This window comes from Pinus tabuliformis, chromosome 9 (assembly GCF_031772625.1).
Source record: "Pinus tabuliformis cultivar Carrire ecotype Pingquan chromosome 9, CPIR1, whole genome shotgun sequence".
NCBI lineage: Eukaryota > Viridiplantae > Streptophyta > Pinopsida > Pinales > Pinaceae > Pinus > Pinus tabuliformis.
The window spans coordinates 787182287-787204428 of NC_142307.1; the positions used below are offsets into that span (position 1 = coordinate 787182287).

Consider the following 22142-nt stretch of genomic DNA (forward strand, 5'->3'; position numbering starts at 1 on the left):
CTTGCCCATCGCACAACCTCTGCAAGTATCAAAGTGATCAGTACTGAAATCTGGCACACCTGTAGTGATCTCCCGCAATGTCCTCAAGGCTCCATGATACATATGTCCCATCCTGCGGTGCCAAATCTCACACAGCTCAGAACTGCTAGCTCTGCTGTCGGTACTACTGCTCAATGCCAAAAGGGGTTGGAATGCAAACTTGTACACCTTTGCATGGCGTACACCTATCACTCTAGCTGAATCAGCTGGAGTGCCCCTGGGATACATCAACACCTGTCCTCCCCTGAACAGTACCTCATATCCTCTGTCCTCCAAAGCTGAGACGGATATGAGGTTCTTCCTCATCCCTGGCACATAAAGAACCTCTAACACCTTCAAGGGAGGTTTGGACTCCCTCTGAAATGTCACTGTCCCCACCCCGACTGCTCTAACAACTCTGTCATCACCAAGTACTACCTCAATATCAGTGCCACTCTCTGAAAGCTCTGAGAAGTACTCACGGACTCCTGTCATATGACGTGAAGCCCCACTGTCCACATACCAGATACCTGAAGATGCTCCGCTAATCGAGGGAAAAGCATGCTCCCTCTGAACCTGTGTGGCAGGTGATCCTGCACTAGAGGACTCACACATAGTGAACGCAAACTCCCGGTCAAAACGACCTGCAAAGTCCTAAATCTCTGCTGAAGCTGCCACGTCCTGGTTCTTCCCCTTCTTCTTCTTCTTCTCTGGACACACAACTGCATAGTGTCCCATCTTCTGACAATTCCAACACTTCACCTTGGAATAGTCCTTCAATGTGTTCCCCTGTTTACCTTTACCTTTGCCTTTGCCCCCACCACTGCTTGTGGAAGCCTGCTTCTTCCCTTTGCCTTTCTTGCCTCCTGCCACCAGTGCTACGTCCTCATCCTGCTCAACTGGCTTGGCTGCCCCAAGCTGTCCTTTTCTGATCTCTGTCTGAATGCAATCATCCCAAAACCTCTCCCATGTGGGAAGGGTCTCACGTGCACAAACCCCATCAGCAAAGTTCAACCATGAACGGGGGAGGCCATTCACTGCAATCCGCACCAACTCAGTGGGTGGAATGGCCTCTCCAATCGCTGCCAACTCATCTCTCACATTGGTAATCTTTGTGAGATATCCAGCTGCACTATCATTACCCATCTTAATGTTCTTCAGCTTCTCCTTCAGGACCATCTTCCGGTTCTCATTGGTACTCTGGTAGAGATTGGACAATGCTGTCCACATCTCATGGGCATTGCTCTTTCCTCTCACATGAGGAATGCAATGGTCTTTGATTCCGTCTAGAATCAGCCTCTTACCCTTATTGTTCTTCTTTTTATACTCAGCCAACTGAGTAACATCAGTGGGCACAACAACAGGGTTCTGTGCGGTATGCACCATGATATCCCAGACTTCTGCCTCCTCAAAGATACTCTGCATTCTCTCCTTCCAAACACTGTAATTTGTATGCCCATCCAGCCTATCCTCCACCCTCAATCCCAATGACATCCTGCTGTCCTAAAACTGAAAAATAGCACTGCTGTAGTAAAGATAAAACAGCTGTTTATGAAAAAATCAGCTTGCTGGAATTTTCTGAGTGAAAAATCAGCAACTGTAATTTTTCCTTTTGCTGTCCCAAACTGCCCTTCAGCACTCAAGCTCTGATACCATGTAAAAATTTTTGTTTTCCCACCCCGGTTTTCAGTTTCTCCTTATTTCTCCCATGTAGTTAAATGCCCATTCCCATAACCATACATTTAACAGACTGAAAAAATAAATATTGCTGAAAACACAAATTCTGGAAATTTTTCAGAATGCTGGAAATTGCAGAATTAAAAATCAGCAATTAAAACAGCCATTAAAACACATTAAAACACTGATATTTTTGGTCAACTTGACCCTGGAAAAACCCCCTACAACTCTTGGGGAAAACCAGTTTGAGAGCTCTTCTTTATTTCTGAAAATTGTTTTTTTACAGTGAGAATTATTCAACAAAAAATCAGCAAGCAAATTTACAACTTATCTCCTTTCTCGTGCCTCACAGCAATCTGGAAATTACAGCAAACAGGACAGCAATAAATGCTGTACGACCTCCGTTTTGTGTGCAGAAAAATCAGCAAACTGCTCCTCGATTTTTGTGCAAAAATCTGCCTTTCACTATGTGCTGAATCAGCTGTACAAATCTGCTCAACTGCTGCCTTGGAATGTGTGCCAAGCTGCTGTCTCCTTCTCCTCCCTGCTCAGAAATCTCTCTTGCTCTCTTGCTCTCCTTCTCACAATCTGCTCATGAAAGAATGAATGACCTTTTCCTCCTTTTCCTCCTTTAATATAACTCCAAGTGACTTTTGGGTGATCCAAGTGGCTTTTGGGTGATCTCTAAATCCAATGGCTGAAATAGATTTAGATCAATGGTTGAGATTAAATGCTCATTTAAATCTCACTTTCTATTTTTTAATTCACCCCACTTTAATAAAGACCCACTTAGTCATTTATTTCCAAAGTCACTTTTCCTTTCTAATTTTTCATTGACTTTATAAAAGTCACTTTAAAATTAGACTTAATAACTTTATCACTTAAAGTCACTTTTAAATTAGATTTAACTTTATAAAATTATAAAGTCACTTTAGGAGAAAAATTAAATTCTTTTGGACACTTTTCCCTAGGCCAAAGATCAAAGCCTAAGGGAACCACCTGTCCTCCGGTACCAAATTTCAACAAATCCCCTAAGACAAGGGTTTGAATATAGACACTTATTCAACAATTGCTACTGTAGATTTTGGAAAATCTTCTTTAACTGAGAACTGAGTATATATATATATATATATATTCTGACCCCGTCACTGTAAGGCACAAATTATGGAGACTTATATTATCTCCACAGGTCAGTGTATACTCCTATTACTGCGGAATGTACAAATTCTTATGTCATTGAACTAAGAGCAAGGTGATCAAACGAAATGATCAACTTGATGACACTTTGATCTAGGTATTTCCTTATGCGCAATCATGTAATAGGAGTCTCGACTCCACTTCAAATTTTTGATGAAGAGGGATTCAGGTGTCATACTTAGGTATAGAGAAGATTTTTGACATTAAGACTTAATCTTCAAAATCTTCAACAAAATCGATCTTGGTTTATTTGCATAGGAGGAGGAGAATCTTGATGCTTCTTATACCATAGAAATTTCAGATGAATTGGTTCTTTTTGATGGCAACCTTAATATCACAGATACTTCGATTTTGATAGAAGGTTTGCTTCCTTTATGGTTGATTGAGAAGTTCAATAAATAGGCTTTTGATGCCCTTTAACACTTGGAACAATTTTTCAATAGACAGATCATACGTACCAAAAATGACTTCAGAAGATTGGAGATTTTTTGTAGACCTTATGGAGACACATTTGACCTTCGCTCCAATCCCAGAGAATGTGACTTCCTTAAGGCTGCTAGGCAAGGCACTTGATCTTGATAAATGATCTTTTTATGACCCCGTTCTAGAGAAGAATTTCTGCGGCCTTGTGACAGGGATTAGGGCTAATAGTAATGCCCAGAAAATCTCGATTTGTTTTCCAGAGAGTGCATTCTTGGGAGAGTTGATCACTTTTTAGTTTGGTCTCTTGAAAAATGCTCTTTTAAGTACATTCGCTATCTTGATGAGATATGCGGCCTAGATTCTGCAATAAGGCCTTGATAATGTGCCCAAAGGTTCGATCTTCACATTAATGAACTCAGACTCCTATCAAGCTAGTCTTTTGATACTTCAGAACAAAGATGATATGTTCTTCAAGATCTTCACTCTTTCCTCTTCTGATCTGTAGCGTTTGCACAGAGGCTAGGGCTATTATATGTGCCTAGAATTTGAGTTACTGCGTCCAAGGAGCTTGGTCCTAAAGATCAGATTTCTCCTTGATGTTTAGAAGCCTTTTATGATCTTCTTTCCCTTAAACAAGTGAACCTCGCTCTGATACCATGTTGAGAAATCTAGGGCATAATATCGTGGTTATTAATTGATTTCTCTTATGTCTTTGACAATTTCTTGTGAGTTAGGTTAATTCTTTAACATCATAAATTAATTCTGTTTATCATCAAGTCAATTGCCAAATAGAAGATCACAATGCAAGCACAAGAAAGACACCAGAAGTAGGCTCTAAGCCAGGGCAAAACCCCTCCAAAGGGGAAAACCCAGACTCTTTCTTATAGAATTTTCAATGAAGACTTCCAAGACCAAGACTCTAGACCATCCTCCAAGAGACTAGGCCAGCCACCCAAACAAATTAATGTTCCTTTCACAAACTCAGATTTGAAGTATTCTGTCCTTCCACACAGAGATAAACCAATACCCAAAATAATTTTCTAGATTTTCTGTCCTTCTTTCTTCTCTTCGCGCTTCTGTTCTGCATCAGATCTTCTTTAGAAAGTCGAATTGTTAATTTTAGGTATGTTCTATGCTTAGAGCAATTTATTTCAATTTTCACAGTTAGCTCAATGTCTTTTCCAGATTAGCAATCACATCAGCATTAAAGTAAACTGTAGATAGAACATAAACATAAATCGCAGAAGACAAGCCAAGACAAGAGGACACAAGATGTGGCGTTAGCCAGGGACAAACCCCAATGTGGGGAAACCCTTGATCAATTCTTCTTATATGTTCTTCAATAGTTCAATAGAGAGAGAGATAGTACGTTTACAATGGAAGTCAACACTTTGACTTATCTAGATAAGAGCATAGATCATCTCTAAGAAGATGATACATGAGATCAATTGAAGACACGCTGCTTCAACTGATTCTCCAAGGTGACTCCACCTATCGTTGTGCTGCACTTCGTCATCATGTTGCACCTCATCGTGCTGCACCATGCTGCACCCATCATCACTATGCTGCATCTCATCATGCTTCATTAATCATGACTGTACCCATCACTGTACTGCATTATGTGCCATTGTTGCACCATGTTGCCATACTGACCTATGCGCTGGCTGCATCTTGCTTGCTTGTTGTCCCTAGCATGCTAGTTCGGCAGTTCCCGGCAATTCCGACTTCTGTCCTTTGCGTCAACTTTCCCGACAGTTCCAGTTGTTCCCGGTAGTTCCGGCAGTTCTCGGCAGTTCCGACAATTTCGACAATTCCCAGCAGTTCCGGCTTTTCCCGGCAGTTCCAGCTTTTTCCCAGCAGTTTTGGCAGTTCTCGGTAATTCCGACAGTTTCGGTTTTTCCCAGCAGTTCCGGTTTTTCCCGACAGTTTCGGCAGTTCCCGGCAGTTCCGACAGTTCCGGCAGATCTCGGCAGTTTTCGGCAGTTCCCGGTAGTTCCGACTAGTTTCGGCAGTTCTGGCAGTTCCCGACAGTTCCGGCAGTTCGGACAGTTCCGGCTTTTCTCGGCAGTTCCGACAGTTCCGGCTTCTGTCTTTTGGATTAGGGCAGCGTTATCCCTTAGGATCTCTCCTCCTACTAAAACCCAAAGACAAGTAGAGAGGAAGAGATCCCAAGTGTGTTGAAATGACTTGAAGACCACCTCTATTTATACTAAAACGTTGAGCACAAGTGGGGTTTATTTGGTTGCTGGTCGACCTTGACGAATTGTCCCATAACACAAATAAATTCATATCTCCATGAATACTTATCGGAATCGGATGATCTTTAGATCAATCCTACACAAGTGTGTCTTTGGAGGACGAATTCCTCTCCAATATATAGTCATTTGAGTGGGTCCTTAAGCCTCTTCTAGGTCGACCTTTAGGGCTAGCCGATTTGATCTCTTGGACAAATTCTAGACTTTTTCATGACATGAAATATTTTATTTACATTCATATAAGAGCCCTTCTAGCGATTTTATATTATGACTTTGACTTTGACTCTCTAGAGCACACAATGGGTGCACAACCTAAGACCAAAACATGGGCAAGAAACCCATGTATAAATAATTTTTCTTTTTACAAAAATAAATATTTTCCTTTTCTTTCTTTTAACAATTATAATGATTAGATCAAGTCATGACATCATAATTATGAAGACCAACACTAGTTACATTTCAACATGATGGGCATTGCTTATTCAAGGGCCCGAATGATGATGATTATCTTTGAGATGGTAGGGGAGGTCTTGCACATCATTGATGGACCCCAACACTTGAGCATATTATGCAATGTCACTTCCTTTGCCCTTAGAAGGGTGACGTAGGGCACCTTGATGATGTCATCATGGTTTTGGAGGTATACTCATGGACCTTGAGCTACTTCTTGGATTATGTAGAACTCATGACCTAGTTGTCAGTTGCTTGTGGCATTTTGAGATATGTAGGAGGATGATGTCATGGTGGAGGAGCCCATTTTCACACATGTGGGCTATTTTGGCATTATTTGTTATGTTTTTGAGCTATTATGAGGTTGGCTTGTAAGCTCTCACTTGTTTAACACTTAAGCAAACTTGTATTAGGACTTTTAATTGTAAATTTTTGGAAATAAGGGTTGTTAAGCCTCATATAATTAGAGGCTCCACTTATTTGATTTTGATAATCACACATTTTCACTATTCCTTTGTAAAAGAGTGAATTAATCCTTTTTCGCTGCTTGGGCTGAGATGCGGCTCTTCTATGATGCAAATTCTCTTAGAGATGGTATTTTGTGTGGAGATGTTTTCTTGGTATTGAATGAAGTGTTTCTTTGGAGAACTTTGTAAGTTTCATGCATTTTCTTCTATATTTTGCATATTGTATTTGTGAAGTAGGGTTTCTATTTTGTGTTATGATTAAATGCTAAACCTATGTTGAATTCTTGCTCCATTATAGCATGTGAAATTGTTCTCTTTGAAATCTATGAGGAAACTCTAAATGTGCATTAGTTATACTTAAATTCTCCCCTCACAATGAAAATTGTTAGTGTTTTAAAAGTAGATGCCCTAGTCATCCCCCCCTTACTCCATCAAAACCATTCTCATTGAATTTATCCCTAGAAGACTCCATTATGCCCATTTATAATAAGGAACTAATTATAAATTGTGTTGATCATCCTCTAAATTAATTAAATCTCTCCTTCTTTACCTTTTTCCTAGATGTCTAGGGTTAGCGGCTAGCGTTTTATGTGGAAAATTGCATAAAGTAAGTTGTTGTTTGGTTCATAGTTGCATTAAGGAGGAATTACGTCAATATATAACATAAAAAGCAAAATCTAGTATTGTTGCATGGTGAAACCTTCCTCTTTAGGGCTGACATCATCTTTGATTCGCTACTTATGCATGTTTTCAACCATAAGATTCGATTAATAAACCCTAATCCTTGGTGTCAATTTTAAGGCCTTGTTTCCTTTTGTTGATTATTTGTTAAAAGGCCCTTTCTTTGGCTATTATATGACATCGTGTACCCTATCATTGCAAATCAACAAAACTCTAACTTTAACAACCATCTATTGGATCTAGGAATAGAGCACTTGAACTTTGGCGTAGAACATCTAGGCCTTCTATGCTTCGCCTATACTTTTTCCCACTTTATAGATCTCATATCTATCACCTGGAGCCATAGTAATTGTGTATCCTTTTAAGTGATTTAGGGAAGCCTCCCTTATGGTCAAATACCACTAAAGAATAGGAGAAAGGTTGCAAAGGTGACAATGACAATTCTTTCTTTGTTGCCGTAAGGTCTAGGTCTGCCTAGCGGGGCTTTGCACTAGTCTTTATATATTTTGCGGCAATAGACACCTATTTTGAATAGATATTGACTATTGTGCTGCATACCTCTACCAAAAAAAAATCGATAAGTCTTAGTCATGAATCATGGCTTTAGCCGCCCCTATGATGGATTGATTCTTCATTTCTACAAACCTCATTCTATTGTGGTTGTATCATAGTTAGCTCCCTCTTGATCCTTGCCTTTTGTGGAAGTCGTCAAACTCCTTGGAGGTACACTCATCCTCATTGCTCAATCTCTAGACTTTGATCTTTTTCTCTTTCTTGGTTTTCAATTAGATATTTGAACTCTTGAAACCTAGTAAAGACATCAACCTTGGTCTTTAAGAAGTAGATTCAATTAAAGTGAGAGAAGTCACAAATAAAGGAATCATAATACATGCTTCATAATATTGCCACTACTAACATTGCTCCACAAACATCTCAATGCACTATGTCTAGAAACTCCTTAGACCTATGCTCACAACTTGGGAAAGCGAACTTGGCATGCTTACCAAGCATGCACCCTCTGCTTACTTTCCACTGCTCATCATTGAACTCTGGAAGACTTGTGGCTATTCCTTTTAGAATAGGTTATGCCTTGTGATATAGGTCCCTCGTCCTTTTGTGCCACAACATGCACAAGTTGTCACTATTATGGACTAGGTATACTCACCCTCATTGCTTGTTCTTAAGACATTGATCTTTTTCCCTTTTTGGTTTTCAGTTAGCGACTTGAACTCTTGAAACCTACTAAAAACTTGATCCTTCATCTTTAAGAAGTAGATCTGAGATTAGTGAGAGAAGTCAAGTAAAGGAATCATAATACATGCTTTATAAGATTGATGCTACTGACATTGCTCCACAAACATCTCAATGCACTAGGTCTAGAAACTCCTTAGATCTCTGCTCACAGCTCGGGAAAGAAGCCTTGGCTTGCTTAACAAGCATGCACCCTCTGCTTACTCTTTACCTCTCTTTGTGATATAGGTGCCCCATCATCTTGTTGATTTTTGTGTAGCATCGAGAGGTATTCTTGCATGCCAAAAGACCTCCTAAGTCAGCCTAGAAAAATTATGGAAATCAAAATAAAATAAATTTTGTTTTTTGGCTTTCATGTAGGCTCAAAGGGGACAAGTCGGCTCCACCATGAAAGGGTGTGTCCCTTGGGGTAAATGCACTCATTCGACTTGTATATATACACATGGTGTGACACTTCATTTTTCTCACTCACTCATCATCTCTCTTATATATAAAACACTCTTGGGGGTAGAGAAAGGAAGTTTGGACTTGGTTTTTGGCACAAATTTCTAGTCTTTTTATTATAAACCTTTTGAAGAAGAATTTCTCCTAGAAGAAGAGTTGTTGGGTTTTCTCCCAAGTTTGGGTTTCCCAGGGTAAATTTGTTGTCTCTATTGTGCATGGATGTCTTTTTATGATCTTATTTGTTTCTACTGTTTTCGGTGCATCACTATTGAGATTTTCTATGTATAATTTCTTAATGATATCAATGGCAAAAGAAGAATTATTTTGAAGATCATTAGAAGTAATTATCAGATTAGGAAATTGGTTTCTATTGTGTTTATTGTAGAAAAATCAACATGGTATTAGAGGCTTGTTGATAAGAGCAACCATTGAAGAAGACAAGTATGATGAATTTTGGGCTACAGTTAGAAGAGAACGAAGTGAAAGGTCTGATTTGTGTTGGAAGGAATATCTTTGCCCCAGTGACTAGGCCGAGCTTGCCTTAAAGAAGGCCGAGGGTTTTGTTCTACCTGGCTGAGTCTGTTATACACCAAGGAGGGTGAATGCCTTAGGAGGAGGCCGAGAGGCCTCAGGTCTGTCACAGAAGGGCTGAAGAGCCTTAGGTCTGTCACAAAAGGGTTAAGAGGCCTTAGGTTTGTCACAAAAGGGCCGAAAGGCCTCAGGCAGTGAACAGGGGGTCTGAAAGGGTATCAATGTGGTAAACAAAAAATCTCGAGGAGGTTAAGGAGGGATGTAGACCTATTCTGTGGCTAGGACGTTGTCCTAGGAGGAGGCCGAGAGCCTCGGTTGGTGTGAATAGGGGTCCAAAGTACCTCAGACTCGTGGAAGGACCAATACAGATAATGAGGAGGTTGATGTTCATTGAAGATGACTTGCTGAGCTATTTGTGAAGTTTGTTGGAGGAAGGACTCAACAACAAGATTTATGCTAGTGTAAAGTATAGTGAGAAGAAGGAATTGTTGCATTGTGAGCAGTTGTTTGTACAAGGCACTAAAAGGATCCATTCCCTATGAGGCTTGGAGGACCTAAAATAGGAAAATGGTGCGCATTAATACCTCTATGTAGTTATCTTCGAGCTAATGCACTTATACACTTTTGAAGTTCGGGTTCTCAGTTTTGTCATATATATATATATCTTTTGCAATTACGAAGTTCCTTGGACCATTGTTATGAATGAATTTGAACGCAATAGGTTGATGGTTTCCGTAAAAGCTTGATTGTAACTTTGGTTATTGTAGGGTCGCAAAGGTTTGTTAAACGAATTCAAATTCTTCTGGTATGGTCTAACTCTTGATGGCAACATCCAACTATACATGTATATGAAGTTCTGGTTCGTGATACAACAATGTGGAGTTTTGTGTGGACTACATAGTCCTGTGCATGACATAATGATTTGATTTGATTTAGGTGTCATCAAGATATGAGTGTCATTCTTTTGTCTAAGTACATTTCTCTAACCCGCTGATTGCTGATGCAATGGTTATGAGCTGATTCTCATTCTAGATAGAGCTTGTATAGCTCTAATATTTCTGAGATTACACAATTGAAAAATAAATGAATGGATAGTGAGTAGAACCACTTGCAAACACTAACCAACATGGATATACATTTGCCTAAGGTCATGGAAGCTATTATGATTACAATCTGTTGGTTATGTGTGCTATTATATCCAGTTACAAGAACTATGACCATTTATTGGATCAAGTATCATTCTCCCTATCATAGTATTAACATAGCAAGGATCATTAATGCACACTGATTACAAGGCAAATGACAACTTGGCACAAGATTTGGAAGACTTGTAGACCCTTGAGCAAGACTTGGAGTGTTGAATGCACATGAGAGATCCAAAGGATGAAGAAACCCTAGCCCTTACAAGTCATGGAAGAAGAAAACTGCATGCATTAACAATTGATGTTGAGGACAAGGATGAGCATTGCAGATGGATTTCAAATATTTCTGCAAGGAGGCAAGAATCAAGAGGGAACTGACACTGTTCTACAACACAATGATTTCCCTCTTAATCAGGAGATAAGTACTTCATATTTTTCTCCCTTGATTATTATTATTTTTATTCCTCAATTAGCCTCTTTTCTTTTCTATTTGCTTGGTTATAATTGTTTCTTCCATGGTCTCCTAAATGAGGTTTGTAGGTACATCATGAAGGCTGCCAAGATTTTGGTAGCAGACGACAACATTGGGAAAAACAAAGCAAGACTTATGACAAGAGGGTTCTTCTAGTAATAGGGAGCAACAGTGGCAGAAGGACTTGCTCACGTGACAGAGGGAGCTGCAGTGGCAAAAGGACTTGCTCATGTGATAGAGGGAGCAATAGTGGCAGAAGGACTTGCTCACATGACAGAGCAAGTAGCAATGGAAAAAGGACTTGCTCATGTGACAAAGGGAGCAACAATGGTAGGAAAATTTGCTTCCGTGACAGAGGGAACAACCAAGACTACCACATGAAGACCTACTTCAGAAGTCAGAAGGACATGGCCAGGCCACTTCATCTGAAACATGATACAGAGAGAAGCAAGAAAGCTCTAGTACATATCCACAGATGAGCAGATTGTGGACATACTTCAAAGCTGAACTTAGTATGATGTTGAATGTCTCCCTCATTGGAAGTGAATGATGAGGTCTTTGTAGGATTGGGCTAACCATCTCATGAAGTGATAAAGGACTTTGGCTACATCATAAAGGAATTTCAATGGAGATGGATACATTCACCTTTGAAGCTAGAAGGACTTGGCTGCCAAAAGGACTTGGCTATGTCATAAGGGACTTTGACCAGAAAGGTGAATGGCCCAAGGCAATTACAGGGGCAATTATAGGATACATTCACCTCTGAAGCTAGGACTTGGCTGGTTGACCAAATGTGAATGTCTTGGTGAAATTATAGGATTGGATGAATCTTCTCCTTAGAAGCCGAAAGGCCTTGGCTGTCGAAAGGACTTGGCTGCCAAAAGGACTTGGTTATGTCGACCGAAGGAAATAGATGTAGTTCACCTTTAAATCCAGAAGGAGTTGGCTAAGTCGTAAAGGACTTCAACCTGAAAGGTGAATGGTTCTAAGGCAAATTCTCTCCTAAGAAGCTAGAAGAACTTGGATGACAAAAGGACTCGGCTAAGTCATGACCAGAGGAGATTGATACATTTGCCTAAGGTTTTCCCCTTGGAGGGGTTTTGCCCTGGCTGAGAACCTAATATCTTTGTCCTTTATTGTCACTATTTTGTTCCTGATATTTGTTTGATGAAAAGATTTAACTAATAGAACACAAGAAGATTAACTAAGTTCATAAACAAATATTAGCGTTAAAGACATTTGAAGTAATAAGCTGCCACTTTGCATTTTCCAACATGGTATCAGAGCTAAGGTGAACAAGAAGGCAGCTGGAAGGATCATCTTAGGGACACAGAGAAGGGTTTGCTTGTCAAGGGGATGGAAAAAGGAGATGTATTGATCTAGAAGAAATATCTCATCAGAAGAAAGCTTGAAGAAGAAGACTACAAGAAGGTTGTCTCTTTGGTAGACCTCATTAAAGGAATCATCTAAGGATCTTGGTATCATTAATCACTCTTGGAAGCTATTGTTGGAGAAATTCTAGGGAATATCTTTCAAGAATATTATTGAAGTTTATTCAAAGATCTTGAGGACATCAAGGAAGGTTGAAGATATTGTCAAGCTAAGGAGAATCTTGGTTATCAAGTAAGTATCTCAATGTCTAAATCTACAGGTCATGTGGGTTCTTTTTGCAAGGAGAGCGATAAGCTCATTGGAGCATCAAATTATCTAAAATGGAAGAAAAGGATTGCCCTGATACTTACAAAACAAGAAGTAATGGAGAATGTTACTAGGGAAATTACTGAACCTAGCAAAGATAAGACACAAGAACTAGCAAAGTAAAAGAAAGGGGAAGTAAGGGCATAAAGGATCATAGTAGAATACATTAAAGATTCTATTTTTCCATTTGTTGCAAACTTGAAAATTTCCAAGGCTATGTACAACAAGCTAGTGAACTTATACTTTGTAAGTGCATAAGGACAAAACATGTCTTTGCAGAGTAAGTTATATAGAATGAAGAAATCAAAGGATGAGGACATGACATCCTTTCTCATGAAAGTCCTTCAGCTAAGAGACCATTTGCAAAGACTTGGGGAACCAATTTCTGATTCAAAAATAACCATTTGTGTACTGAATGCATTGCCACCAGAATGGAGTAGCTTTGCAACAAGCATCTACTCCAAGAAGGATTCAACTCCCTTTGATGAGTTATGGGCTCAATGCATTATGGAAGAATCAAGAATCAAGGTAAAATATGACATTGGATCTGATGTGTAGTCTCAAGCCTTTCTAGCCCGAGTCAAGAAGTTGAAAAATGGAAAGTTTGGAAAGTCCAAGAAGAAAGACATGTCCAAAGTTCAATGCTTTAAGTTCAATGAAATCATCCCAAAGCCTCGCCTAGTCAGGTAGGTGAACTCGACCCATAATACACTTCACAAAGACCTTCGAGTGCTTCATAAAGCCATTCAAGACTATATGCACTAGCTCCTCCTTAACAATCGTTTCTCCAACAACAACTAACTCGTCCCTGACTTGTTAGCCTGCACAAGTAAGATGTCATGTTCTCGCCCTTGGACATTCTTGTGCCATGCAACTTATCCTTGAGCATCATCTTTTCGACTCTGATAGTCGCTTCATAAGCGCATCCCACATCTTCTTTGTATTTTCTTTCTTCGACAGATGGGGTATCAAATGTTATTTAACCCCATCAAGGGTAATCCTCTGTGCTTTGGCCTCTCTAACCTCGTGCAAATCTAGGCTAGTGGCATCATTCGTTGGTGGAACCACTTCTATACTTGCATAGGCCCACAACCTGTTCTCTTTGAGAACATGAGTGATTCAAACCTTCCATTGCAAGCAGTTTGAAGCGCCCTCAATTCTATCCTCATATCGAACATTGGTTGCCATTGTAGAATAAAACCCTCTAAGAGATTGAAAATTGAAGTTTGATTTATTGTTCTGAAAGCTATTTTAAATATCCTTGACTTTGTTTTCAAAGTTTAGAGCTCTAATACCATGTTAAATTTTTATAACCTAGTTACAAATTATTTGCACAACAAATTTTCATAGAATAGAATCAAATAAGATTTATAACTGCCAATATTTGGGTTAATTAACAACAATAAACAATGGAAGCAAATTCACATGAAAAGAATCACATCAACAAAATAATACAGATAAACCTGGAAAGCCCAATGTAGGGAAAACCTGCAAATGTTGGGCTCTTTTATTCAACTTCAGGAGCAAGATTTCTTACAACACTTACACAAATTTGCAACAGCAATTACATAACGATAATTTGAGCTTCAAAATCCTCTCTCAACCCTCTCGTAAAACCCGCACTTGGCCCGCTCGATCCACACATTCGTCCTAGCCGATTTACTTCAGCGCACAAGAGAAAACTTAGTCTCTAGATGACTCAGCCTAATGCTCAAGTAAACTCGGCCCTCTCTTGCTGATGAACTTGCTCTTGGTCTCACTATAGCTAGCTTGACCTCACAACTCGCTTTCTCTACCCATATACTTGCTATCAATGAATCTCCAACTCGTTCTCATCAATTGTGTCTTCGCGTCCCTCTTTAGGATCAATTTATAACTTTTCTAAGCTAAGATCGACAACAAAAATTAACTCGTCAAGCTAACTGAAGATAAATTACTTATCTTAGCTTTCTTTATTTTAACTCAAGTATCAGTCATAAATTTAGCTTGCATTACATGCATATCTCATGAATGCCACATGTAACTCATCTGCGTGCATGCAACTCCGCATTTAGCTTGCAATCCACTAGCAAATTTCACATGTCACATAGAATCAACATGCAAACTCCGCATGTCGCATGCAACTCGCATGCCACATGCAAGCTTCTAAAGAGGCAAAACAAGGTCCTAATTAAGACACAAGTCTAGAAGACCTTCTGCAGCTACAGAAATCAAACTTCGTTTGCTCTTTCTCTTTTATCATCATGTGTATCTTTTCTTTGTTGACAATACATTTCAGCATCTAGAAGTGTTCTAGACACTCCCATAGTCTAGTGATCATTGATGGTACTCAGTTATCCTGTTCACTTTTTTCCTTGGTCATTGGCAGACATTAATAAAATTATCTTGTCTTCTATCAATAACATTGGAAGATTCTCTGATTTTGAATACACCAAATTATTTTCCTTTCATTGTTGGTATCTAGGGACTAGACAATGTTGATCTTTCTATTGTATTAGATAACTCCTTTGACACTTCTTCTCTAGGCCTTCAGGAAATTCTGCATCTCTTCAGTAAACTTTAGATTTTGTTTCAGGATCCTACAACCTGAATTATTTAGCGCCTTCATTATATCCTAGAAAGATATATTTCCCACCTTTCACATCAAGCATTGATCTCCTTCATTTTCAGCACATTCTTCATAGGTGCATAGTGCATACCCTTGAAGGGATCACAAAAGGGTTCTTTCCAGTCTATACATCTTCTAGCGTAACATTGTGCAATACCTTATTTGGTACTGAGTTTCCAGCATAAATGGTTGTTGCAACTGGCTATTGTAATACTTGATGTGAGTCATGCACCTTGCACACTTGACCAATGCTGTTATTTTTCTGTCATCCCATTTTATTGAAGAGTGTATGGAGTAGTCCTTGCTTGGGTATATTGAACTGTTTGAAAACTGCAACAAACTCTTTTGAAGTAAATTCTTCATTATTGTTATTTTGTAGAACCTTGATGTGTCGACCAGTTCACCTTCTGACAGATGCTTTGAACTCTTTGAATAGTCAAACATGTTTGTTTTATTCTACAATTAGTACACACGTTTATCTAAAATGCTCATTGTGAGCATGACAATTTACTCGGATCCTCCTTTCAGCATGATTTTCTTTGTATTGGATCTGGTAATCAACAACTTGTTTCTTTGTCCACTTCAATAGGGCTCCTCTTGTCATTTCATAACACAACTTCAATAAAATTGAAAAGTAACATTCCAACCCAAATTGATGATTCCTGTTACCTTCCCTTTCTTATTCATTCTTTCCAGCTTCTGGCACTACGATATTGTGGATACAGTACAATGAGCAGGCATTATTTGAGACCCTTAGATTTTTTACCAAAAGGATAGCACAGGGGAAATAACTTCCTATGCAACAGCAGCGGATATACTGATATGCATTACTTAAAAGGTTAAGGTTCTGGCACTACGATATGCATTGGACTGTTTCCTGTTACCTTCCCTTTCTTACTCATTCTTTCCAGGTTCTGGCACTACAATATTGTGGAAACAGAACAATGAGCAGAGATTATTCAAGATCCTTAGATTTGTTACCAAAAGGATAGCACAAAGGAAATAACCTCCTATGCAACAGCAGAGAGTACCGTTATGCATTACTTAAAAAGTTAAGAACAAGAGTTCTTCCCATTTGGTGTGAGTATCCCTCAATCAGCACAATTAACATTCTACATCTACTGATACACTATGTCTTCATATATAACATGATTAGACAACCACAATGCAAATATTCGGAAATCGAAATGGGCCTGGTTACCCTGGAATTTTGACAATCTGTAATCAGTTATATGACCAACACAAGTGACAAAATGCTACTAGAATATGGAACTTACTGGCCATCCAAAAGCCTTGGATGAAGAAGTCCTCTATGAGCTTAGGGATTCGCTCAGAAGTTGAAACTGAAATAGGAAACTATTGTCAAATGGCAACTACTGGGAACAATGTTGCTTGGGAGCGGGAGCGGGAGCGGGGAGCGGGAGCGAAAACGGGAGCGGGAGTGACCATTTTCAGAAGCTCCCGGTTTGGGAGCGAATCCGGGAGCGATTTTTTAAAAATATATATATATTTTTTATATTTTTTAGTTTTTGATACATATATGTCAACAAAAACATGTAGAATGATGAATTAGACATAAAAAACATAAAAAAACATAGATTGATCATTGAACCATATCACATCAATCATCTAGAAATTATAATCGTCATCAACCATGTCCACAAGTTAGTAAAATACATATTACAACTGCAACATATTGAGTCTCATGAATCATGATTCATCAAATTCAATCTTAAAGTTTCAACTTCAAGCTTTCAAAATTGAAAATTCAATAACATTTATCATCATTGATCACCAAAGTTGTACTTGTAAGCTAAGTTTAACCATTACAAGAAGTAATATCTAAGATTCTAAGATATTTCTAAATCCTAACTTCTAACTGTTAACATGATATGAAATGTTATAAATTTATAAAATGAAACATGAATAATGAAATGAAATGAAACAACTTTAGTCTTTCACGAAGCATCATATTCATAATTCACATCATTACCAATGAGTTATAATTGCCAAGGCCCAACTTCAAACTTCAAATTTTCATTGTCACAGTGATATATTGTTTACAAAAAATATCATTATGATATGAAAGAGTCAAAAGTCAAGAGTCAAGGACTCAAAACTCAATAGTTATGAAAACTAAAGTCTAATAGAAACTAAAAAAGACAAGTAAACTGTAAATCAGAATCTACATGTGGCCCTTGCCACGAGAGTCTCCAGGAGTATAAGCAGGTCGTGGTGGTCTTCTAGGAGTTTCCCGCACAGACCGACGACCAGAACTAGAACCTCCACGTGAGGGTGTAGATGGAGGTGGCGACAACAAAGGAACAAGACTCGGACCTCGAGCACTGCTACTGGATGGTGGAGGTGGAGGTGGAGGTGGCATGGCTGCTGCAGCTGCTTCATCTTCATCCCTTACAAGTTCCTCTTCCAGTTCTTCAATATGTACAATGCCATCCTCCAAATTGTCATCCTCTGGGTGATTGTCCCAAATTTTATATGTGGGATCCTCATAAGCCCGATCACAGTAATGACTCAACAACCTCAAGTTGTAGTGCACATAAACCAAGCTTTCTGCTCAGTTTTCATTGAGTCTGTTTCTTTTCACATTATGTATGTAGCTGTAGGTGCTCCAACACCTCTCTGCAGAAGAAGTATTTACAACCTGTGAAAGAACTTTTTTTGCCAATTTTGGCAAAAGTCCATGCCCGCCATATGTTTCCCACCATGTGAGAGTATCAAATCTATCTCTATCCTCCATTGCATGGAAGTTACCATACAAACCAGTGCCACTGAACTATCTGCCTATTTCAAAGCGCACAACGGCACATTCCTCCCTGTTAGGTACCAACTTTTCTAATGCTTCCAAATATCCTTTAGTTACCTCTGGATCTAAATGGGGTTTGGTCCTAACCCCATCCCCTGCTGCAGGTTGGCCCAACCAAGATGTAGAGTAGTATTTGGCGTAAGGATATACGCCAAGCAATGTAGTGGAAGATTAAGCCTATTCCACCGTTCACACACACAATCATGAATCAGTTTGTACAAGTTGGGATCTCTATTATGAACAATGTCTTTAATTTCCCCCAACATGGTATCCATTTGCCCATACACCTCGCCAATCACTGGTTTGTCTGTATTTGCAAACCGAATCATGTGATAAATTGGCTTGGTGAAATCCAATACATGCCTCACACTTGTCCAAAACTGCCCATCAAGAGGGGCCTCCTCCACCATTTCAAAACCTGCCATGTCAGCTACATTTGTAGCCCTTTCCTTTAATACCTGCCAATGTGGACTTGATACCATGCTAGCTAATGCCTCTCTTACCTTCAAAAGGCGCTTGAAGGTGAGGTAATAGCTACCAAATCTGGTCTTCGCAATCTTCAACAACTCCAATCTCGAGTGACTGCGGAAAAGGCCATGGGTATTGCTATGATTTGTAATAAATTTTATCATTTGTTTGCCTTTCTTGTACAAATCACCAATCCATTGGTTTTGTTCATTTTTGTTTTTGACAATATCATGCAACAGAAGGTTCAATGTGTGAACCAAACATCCAGACCAAAATATGTTGGGGTATTTATCCTCAATAATATCTCCTGCTGCCTTACAATTAGGAGCATTATCAGTGATGACTTGGATGACATTGTATGGGCCAATATGCTCAATTGTTTCAAGTAATGCTTCTGCAATGTTGATGGCGATCTTGAACTTGTCTGAGTAATCATGTGCAGCTAGAAAGATGGGACCACTAACAGACACAGCAAGAACACTTATCAATGGCCCGCCTTTTACATTTGTCCATCCATCAGATACAATGGACACCCCATGGTCAGTCCAAGAACTTGTCATTCTATTCAAAGAATGTGATATTTTTGCTTTTTCATGATCAAGGCCAACGGTTCTTGCCTTGTCATACCCAGGGCTCTTGTATCCTTTAGGGGCATCATTTATGGCAGAAACCATTTCGTGCCAATAAGGTGAGCGAAGAACATTGAATGGTATCCCACATGCATAGAGAAACCTGTAAACCTTTGAATCCACATCATTCCTACACCCCTCATCAAGGAAATCTGATATGGTTCTACGCCTTAAAGATGATGACCTTGTGCCTCCATATCCACTGCCTTGGGAGGATGCTGAAGGAGTTCTTTGTGATTGTGAGCTTGGTTCAAAGAAACCCCTTGATTTTTTTGATCTGTATTGGGCTTCCTCCTCTTCCCTTATGTATTTGGCTCTATCCGCTGCTGACACCGCTGTACAAGTTTTGATTCCTATTTGTTTGTCTCCATCCCATGGCCTTTTCCCGCAGAGGTGTCTTCTAGCACAGGTGTATGAACCTGTGTAATCAGTGTTGCAATGGGGGCAATGAAATTTAGTGGTTCCACCCCCTCTCCCTGTTTCAACCCTGTTAACATATTTCCACAATGGAGTTTGGTCTTGTTTAGTTTTTTGAGGGTCATGTTCACCCTCCTCCAGCTCCTCCTCACCGGGGGTTTCACCAATTTGACTTTCTCCAGCTTCTTCATCCCCCTCTTCAGTTTGGCCCCTCCGTTTCCTACTCTCCAGCACCATAATAACCATAAAAGGGACCAAGAAGAGGAAAATGCCCAGAAATATAGCTAGGTCCATGGTGTTTGATGTCTGTAGGGTTTTGATTCAAGAATCTGCAAATTAATTTAATTTATTGGGATTAATTAATTTAATTTATTAATTTAATTTAAATTCATGATTTTTAAACTCAATAAACTAAATTAAACTAACTAAATTACTACCTAACTAACTAAACTAACTAAATTACTAAGCTACTTACCTCTGCAGGCTTGCTCCCGCTCCTCGCTCCTTTGTTCTTGCTCTTGCTCCAAACTCTTGCTCAATGAAGTAACAATGAAATTTTTTTAGGCCCATTGGCCTTTTAAAACCAATTTTTTTTTTTAAAATGCTATTTTTTTGGCGTCCGCGGAAATTTTTTCCGCTGGATCGCTCCCAGTGCCCGTCGAAACGCTCCCGGAGCGATTTTTAACGCCCGGGAGCGATCGCTCCCCAATTGCTCCCGGGCGTTAAAAATCGCTCCTGGAGCGACGGAGCGATCGCTCCCTGAAACGCTCCCGAACAGGGCAGGGAGCACAAATTTTTTTTAGGGAGCGCGCTCCGGAGCCGCTCTCGCCCGGAGCGCGATTCGGGAGCGGGTTCGGGGGGGGGGGGGGCGCTCCCCCGCAACTATGACTAGGAAAGAGCAACAAACCTGATTTGGTAAATTTTGACACAAAAGTATTTTATAGTGGTTGGTGTTTCGCCATCTTGCCTTTCACTATGTCTTTAGCCTTCTACAGCACTTTAAGATTGCATTTGATTAAAAAAAGTTAGAAATGCATTTGAAGGATTGTTGAGTTCATAGTTATTGCAAATCCAAATCAAAGCACTATCACAAGATTATTCTAAACATGGTTTCTGGGAAAGTCTTGCTTATACTCCATTTTGTTAAAAACTGAATAGATGGTTTCTAAAGATACGAATTATTGCCTTGAGGACACGACTTTGAAATGGTTGTGGCTAGATGAATGATATCCTACTTCAAATCTATTTCATAATGGTTTGGTTGTGTGGAGTATTAACATTTGAAAAACCTCTTGAAAGGTTTGACGAGGAGTGGTTAATGATGAAATCAGCAATATTAAATTGGCATATAAATAGTTCACCCATTAAGAAATGAGGAAATTTTATATAATATGACTCGTGGCATTTTCTTTCTGCTGTATAAAACAAGTTGGTTATTAGATTCTACATGTACTGTTTTTAAAGCTGGATTGTGTGATGGTGAAACTTAGTTTGAACTTTGAATGTTTGTTGATCTGGTAGAATGATACTAAGGTGACTCTGAAATCTTTGTGCATTTGTCCCAGTTAATTGAAAATGGAGACCATGCTGCCTCCTCTGAACTAAACTGTAATGAGGAAGAACTCTTGAATTCTGGTAATGGTAAGTCGGATATTTCTGTTCTTCAAAATGACTTTGATTGGGGTCGCAAAGCATTATCTAAACTGATCTGGAGTTTGGGCCTAAAGGATGAATAGGTAGATAAACAGGACATAAGCAAGATAAGTTTCTTTTGCAAGATAAGTTTCTTTTCTATTCAAGAACTGGAATTATCTGTACTTGTATAATGTATCACCTGGAAGCGACTTTAAATACTAAATTTTCATGCTATAGCTCATTTAGAAAGGTGGTTGCTGTTTTCACTTACAGAGTTTTTATGGGTAGTTATTGGAAAATTTTGGCTGAAACTGGATGGCTCCGTCTATTCATGGTTATTATCAGCTACCTATTAAAAAAATTCACCACCATAGTAAAGGTTCAAATTAGTCTAGAGTCGAGTAAGGAGAATATTGGGAACTGTATGGCTGAAGGAGTTTTTGTACAAATATCCAATTTAGCTAGTGGCTATGGCGTTACAGTCTATTTTCATGTGTTGTACTTTAGAACCTCCTTGTTCATACATGGCAGATTTTATTCACTATGTATTGTATGCTTTACAGTTTGGCTCATCTTCATCGATGTCCATATTTCATTTTCTTTCTGTTGAAAATAAATATAGATTTGAACTGAAGGGAATATGTAAATATGAAGTTATTTCACAAAGATACTCTTTATATGAAAAACAATAGAGTTTTCACATGTTTGGAAATAAATATCTGTCATCTCCAAGATTATTGATCTTGTTCATCTGTCCATTTTACTTTTTTCATAAAACAACTCTCTTTTATTTTTTTTGTTTTGTTTTACTTCATCTCCTATATCTATAGTCTGGTCTTCGTTTTCATTGTTAGA

General features: G+C 39.1%; 1 protein-coding gene across 2 annotated transcripts in view; it reads left to right on the forward strand.

Annotated features, from left to right (window-relative positions):
* The window catches only part of LOC149151094 (uncharacterized), a 75874-nt gene extending 53953 nt beyond the window's left edge, over nucleotides 1-21921 (forward strand). For both annotated transcript variants that reach the window (XM_089439309.1, XM_089439310.1), the window contains exon 3: nucleotides 21218-21921. In XM_089439309.1, coding sequence (XP_089295435.1) covers nucleotides 21218-21388 — 171 coding nt within the window. In that variant the 3' untranslated portion in view covers nucleotides 21389-21921. The remainder of the gene's footprint in view (nucleotides 1-21217) is intronic.
* Nucleotides 21922-22142: the final 221 nt, after the last annotated feature.